We start from the raw sequence: 6237 nt of genomic DNA, 5'->3' as shown, positions 1-6237 counted from the left end.
TGCCAGCACTGCCATCTAGAAAACACTAAGATCTAATGGCTTTTACAGTGACACTTTTACATTTGGTGTCTTTATATTATTAACTCACTATAGCTAGAATGATCCTAAAATTTTACAGCTTTTTTAATGTCATAATTTGAAAAAATAACCATGAAGAAAAGCAAAGCCATTTTTATACAAATGAGCAAGAAAGATACTACATTTTTCAATTATATTGCCACAGTAATTTCTTCAATGCATTTTAATTACCATAAAGGATTCAAAACTGCACGACAAGTGGTCCTACTACACAGAACAGGTTCATATTGGATAGGTGGTAAGTCAGGTCTCTCCTTCAGTGGTGTAAAGAGGGCTGCCACAGGAACAACCATTCTTGTAGCTTCCAGTCGACTTGACGGCCAAACATTCCAACTAAATCGGACTCCATCTCGTTCTTCATTTTGTTGGATGAATTCCAAATAAGTTGTCATTGTGGATCTTGATTCTTATTTCTGTACCAAAATTAAAAGATATTTAGAAATCTAGGATTCATTTAAGAAAAGTGCAAATAAATATATTTTTCCCACATTCAGTAATATTAATACATTGGAAAGCACTACTAAATGAAAATATTTATTTCAGAAAAAAATTAGCAAACAATAACCCCACTTACATAACAAAATAATTAATGGCTATACAGAACCCAATGCCCATTAGGTCCATCAAGAGGTATTTTATACTTTTTAATTCACTTTCTAAAAACTATGGGGCGGCGCCCATGGCTCAGTGGGTGGGGTGCCGGCCCCATGTACCGAGGGTGGTAGGTTCAAACCCGGCCCTGGCCAAACTGCAACAAAAAAAATAGCCAGGCATTGTGGCAGGCACCTGTAGTCCCCGTTACTCGGGAGGCTGAGACAAGAGAATCGCCTAAGCCCAGGAGCTAGAGGTTGCTATGAGCTGTGACGCCACAGCACTCTACCAGGGGTGACAAATTGAGACTTCGTCTCTAAAAAAAAAAAAAAAAAACCTATGGCCAAAAATATTAAGTGTCCTATTTATTTAAAGGTACACAGGAAAACAGGCAAAAATAGGGGGGAAATCTAGATCGTGTATCTTCTGTATCAGCTTTTTAAATTATATGAGTCTAATAAACATATATCAAAATCATAAACTGCTAAAACTTATATGATTTTCTATCCAGAATACAAGTTTCCACTAAACTTTTTGGAAGAGAACATTTAGTGGTGCATAACAAAAATATTTTCCTAAAACAAGGTACTTCCTTTATTTTTATTTATTTATTTATTTGTTTTAGAGACAGGAGTTGGAGGCTGCTATAAGCTATGACGCCACAGCACTCTACCAGGGGCAATAAAGTAAGACTCTGTCTTTAAAAAAAAAAGAAAGAAAGAAAAGAAAAATGAAAGCAAACAGCTCAGCACCCGTAGGGCAGTGGTTAGGGCACAGACCACATACACTGGGGCTGGTAGGTTCCAATCCTGGCCCCAGCCTGCTAAACAATGAAAATTACAACAAAAAAATAGTCAAGCGTTGTGGTAGGTGCCTTAGTCCCAGCCACTTGGGAGGCTGAGGCAAGAGAATCACTTAAGCCCAAGAGTTTGAGGTTGCTGTGAGGTGTGATGCCACGGCACTCTACTCAGGGCAACATAGTGAGTTCAGTATCGAAAAAAAAAGAAAGAAAATATTGTATTTCCTTGTTTCATATTAGAATTGAGACAACTAGAGAATTTCATGCTTATCAAAAGAGATTACTTCATCCAGGCATAGTGACTCATGCCTATAATCTCAGCACTTGGGAAGCCACGGGAGGATCTCTCGAGGGCAGGGAGACACCCATCCCCACTCCTCTACTTTCCCCTACCCACCTCTACTAAAATTGAAAAAATGGCTCCGTGCCCATGGCTCAGCAGTTAAGGCGCCAGCCACACACACCAGTGCTGGTAGGTTCGTGTCTAGCCCAGGCCTGCTAAACAACTACAATAAAATAAAATAAAAATTTAAAGAAGAAAAAAAATTGAAAAACTACTGGGCATGGTAGCGCACACCTGTACTCCCAGCTACTCAGAAGGCTAAGGCAGGAGAATTATCAGAGCCCAGGAGTTGGAGGTTGCAGTGAGCTATGATTATGTCACTACACTCTAGCCCAGGCAACAACGACCCTGTCTCAAAAAAAAAAAAAACATGAAGAAAGGAAGGAAGGAAATCAATCAATCAATCAATCATGGATTTTCAAAGGTAACTATGCCAATCATCACTGTTCATCTGAAACACAAAACAAAATATGTTTTGAGTGATTATTTTCTCAACTTTCCCAGTATAGGACATAACCAGTAGTAGGTATTTTGAAGTCATTTTCTCAAAATGAACAAAATTAACCTGTTACTTTACTGGAAACAACTGATAGTATTTGTTGCCAATGATAAAATTGTTATTAAAATTTCTGAAACCTTGTACTACTGTGAGCTTGACAGATCCCCAATATGTAAAGATTTTTCTGATGAGATCACTGTTGGTATTAATGTGATTGTTTTGGTACTGTATAATGAAGCATGTCAACATTTGGAAGATATATATTCCTCTGTGAGGCAATATTTCCCAAATGACCAATTCATAATGTTAAAATATCATGCATGGGTAGATGATCCACTCAAAGTATAGGATAGACCGATCCGTTTTAATGTAATGAGTACAAAAAGTTAACTTCTAAGGCTTCAGATTCCACATTGCAATTGACTTTTTTTCTTTTTTTGGAACAGAGTCTCACTCTCTTGCCTGGGTAGAATGAAAAGGTATCATTATAGCTCACTGTAACCTCAAAATCCTGGGCTACAGTGAACCTCCAGCTTCAGCCACCCAAGCAGCTGGGACTACAGTCTTGCACCACTTTATCCAGCTAATTTCTTTTTTCTGGAGACAGAGTCCCACTATGTCACCCTCAGTAGAGTGCCATGGCATCACAGCACACAGCAACCTCAAACTCTTAGGCTTAAGTGAGTCTCTTGCCTCAGCCTCCCAAGTAACTGGGATTACAGGAACCCACCATAACACCCAGCTATTTTTTTGTTGTAGTTGTCATTGTTTAGCAGGCCCAGGCCAGGTTCAAACCCAGTAGTCCCGGTGCATTTGGCCAGCGCCCTAACCACTGAACAAAGACAGAGCCCCGGCTAATTATTCTATTTTTAGTAGAGATAGGTTCTCACTCTTGGCTCAAGCTGTTTGGAACTCCTGAGCTCAAGTGATCCTCCCACCTGGGCCTCCCAGAGTGTTAGCATTACAGGTATAAACCATCATGCCCCACCTGCAATTCACTTCTAATTTCTTAATTAAATTCTAGGTAGTTTGGCGTAGTATCAAATATGCACAAGTATCTGAAAAAGCTATTAAAAGGTCAGATTTCCTTGATACAATTCAACCACAATACTTAGCATAAAACAACAGAAAGCAGAAGTAGATGAAAAAGTTACCTGACTTCTATTAAGGTATTTTCCCCTCCAGATCCTCACTGAACGTTATAAAGATGCCCTAAGAAGCACTGACTTAGGACCATAATGGAACCTTACTGAGAAAGCTTCCAGGAGTCTCAGTGGGAAAACATTCACACACACAGCTAACAGCCAGGTTTGTTTCCACACCAGGTTAAGAGGCTGGATGTAACTCTACATCTTTACTTTTTATTAAGAGACTAAATATCATCTAATTGATATTCGAGCACAATGCACCTCCTCTTCCTCACATCTTTTCCTCTCAATCTCTCTGCTCGTAACATCATACTTGCTCGCTAAGTCAGACCCATTACATCTCTTACATTCTCACCTTCCAGCAATATCTTGAAGAAAGTTTCTTCTTAATTGGTCCAATTACTTGGCCATGCACATCTCCCTGACTCCATCTTTCCAAAGCAGAAATTGTGCAATCCTAAAATCACTAATTTAAGTACAAATGCCATTGTTAAATGCATTGCTACCTACCAGGCTTGGTCCCATGTTTAACAATGACATATGTGAAATAAAGTCCTTTTACAAACTAGCTTGTCCAATAATGGCATGATTTGGCAAGCTTTCTCCTCTAACACACGTTTGCATAAAAGCATCAAACCAAATAAAAAGTAACACACTATATTAGAATGCAGATTTAACAGTCTTTTTTTTTAAGTGATACAAAACACAGAAGCCCATTCTAAAGAAATGTCCCATTTTTCAGTTCATTTTCTTTTTTCTTTTTTTTTTCAGTTCAGTTTCTAATCTTATTTGTCGGAACTACTTTTTATCATTGGGACCACTGGAGTTTTTAAGGAACCACTTCAGTGAAATAATTTCTCATGATAGAACTAACAGCAAAGAAGCAAAGCACTACATCACTTTAACCTAGTATATAAAATACATGCCCACATTATGACAGTTTTTCAATATTCCAGTTTTAGACTATTTATACATTACCTAACTGAAAAGCATACAAACCTGCTAGTAAAACTTGAGTTCCTTCTAATCAGATACATGTTACTAAACAAATTTGCCTCTCCTATTTTTCAACTGTAAAATCCTCAATGAATTCCTCTTCAATTTACTCCTGCAGATTAACTTTATAATCTTGGACAAATTAACCTTTCCCATCTTCAACTTTCTCATCAGTAAGCTGAGAGACTTGAGCCAGAAAACTACAAGGTCCCATCTAACTCTAAAATTCTGTGAGTCAATTAAAATTGGTTGGACTTCCAAAATGGTAATTACACTACTGAAGAAGAGAGAGAAGAAAGGAAGAATGTGCATTATATTCAAATCTACAACTTTTTTTTGCCAAGATCATTTGGCTAGTTATCCATGGCTTTAGGTTAGAGGCCGAGAAGTCCAGGAGAAATATTCCTGCTCCAGTAATTACGTTAGATTCATTCACTTAGGTAGCACCTCTCCCACCGAAACGGGAAAACAGTACGGCAGAAACCAATGGAATAGGATTGGTCCTGTCTGAATTCTATTTGTAATTAAGGCCCAAGGCATTAGGTCTACCTAGCACTTTTATCTTTCCCCCTTTAACTCCCAAGGCCGAATTACGGGTGACAAGTCACTTCAGTTCAAAGTCTAGGGCACTCCAGATATGCAGGGAATGAACCAAGAAGCCCAAGTGCCTAGAAGCGATAATGGGCCGGGGTGGAGAAGCCAGGTCGCCCAGGAGTTGGGGTGGGCGCTAGGCGAGATGCTCCAAGTGCCTGTTTTTCACCCAACTCTCATCTTTCCACATAATTCAGGAGAGCTGGATGAGGGCTCCAGCTATTCCCCAGGCCCCGGGATAGAGCGGAGAGAGGGCGGTGAGAGAGAGGGCGGTGAGGGAGAAGGTGACAGGTCCGGTGCTCTACGCTCCCCACGGCGGACCCCACCGGACCCACAGCCTCCGGAGCGCCTCGCCTCTCTCGGGGCTCCGAGAGGGCAGAGCCGGGACCACCGCAAGACCCCGGCCCGCCAGCCCGCCCCCGCTGAGCGCCCTCAGCCCCTCGGGAAGCGGACAGGAGACGGCCCTGAAGTCCGTCCTTACCTTGAGCACCTCCCTTGCGAGATCTGAGCCTGTCGCAGCCTCTGCCTTACACAATCAGTCCTCTCTGCCGAGCAGGAGCAGGCCGTGGCACCGAAATCAGAGCCGGCCACGCCCCGCCCCCGGCCTCAGCGAGGACCTCGGCCCGGCCAACATGGCTGGTGCCGCCTCTGCCACGTCAAGGGGAGGGGGAGGGGCATGAGAGGGAAGGGGGGAGGAGAGGAGGAGAGAGGCGAGGGGGCGGGGACAGAGCTGGGGCGGGGCATGATGGGGAGAAGGGCAGGGACAGAGCTGGGGAGGGGCATGGTGGGAGAAGGGCGGGGACAGAGCTGGGGCGGGGCACGGTGGGGAGAAGGGCGGGGACAGAGCTGGGGAGGGGCATGGTGGGAGAAGGGCGGGGACAGAGCTGGGGCGGGGCACGGTGGGGAGAAGGGCGGGGACAGAGCTGGGGCGGGGCATGATGGGAAGAAGGGCAAGGACAGAGCTGGGGTGGGGCGATACACCCGGGAGCTTAAGGAAGGATCCGAGAGCTGGGCAGGGTAGAGGGGGACGCCAGGGGAAGAAGGGAGGGCATCCGGCAGAGAGGAAGCCAGAGGGGCGGGGAAGAGAACCCTGACAACCGGCTCGTGGGGCAAGTACCCAGCAGAGGGGCCTGAAGAGTGTACGAGAGAGACTCCCTTACACGCCTCCCGGGAGCCACTGCGGGTTCTATGC

The 6237-nt window shown here is 43.7% G+C and overlaps 1 protein-coding gene across 1 annotated transcript in view; it reads right to left on the bottom strand.

Annotated features, from left to right (window-relative positions):
• The window catches only part of SEC23A (Sec23 homolog A, coat complex II component), a 63768-nt gene extending 58183 nt beyond the window's left edge, over window positions 1-5585 (bottom strand). The window contains exons 1-2 of the mRNA XM_012806437.2: window positions 5527-5585; window positions 250-491 (exon numbers count right to left, since the gene is read on the bottom strand). Coding sequence (XP_012661891.1) covers window positions 250-470 — 221 coding nt within the window. The 5' untranslated portion in view covers window positions 471-491; window positions 5527-5585. The remainder of the gene's footprint in view (window positions 1-249; window positions 492-5526) is intronic.
• Between the last annotated feature and the right edge of the window lie 652 nt (window positions 5586-6237).

Source organism: Otolemur garnettii, unplaced genomic scaffold (genome assembly GCF_000181295.1).
Source record: "Otolemur garnettii isolate 467f Iridium unplaced genomic scaffold, OtoGar3 scaffold00052, whole genome shotgun sequence".
NCBI classification, from domain to species: Eukaryota; Metazoa; Chordata; class Mammalia; order Primates; family Galagidae; genus Otolemur; species Otolemur garnettii.
Note: the sequence above shows the minus strand (reverse complement) of the source record. Positions and strands in the feature narration are given on the sequence as shown.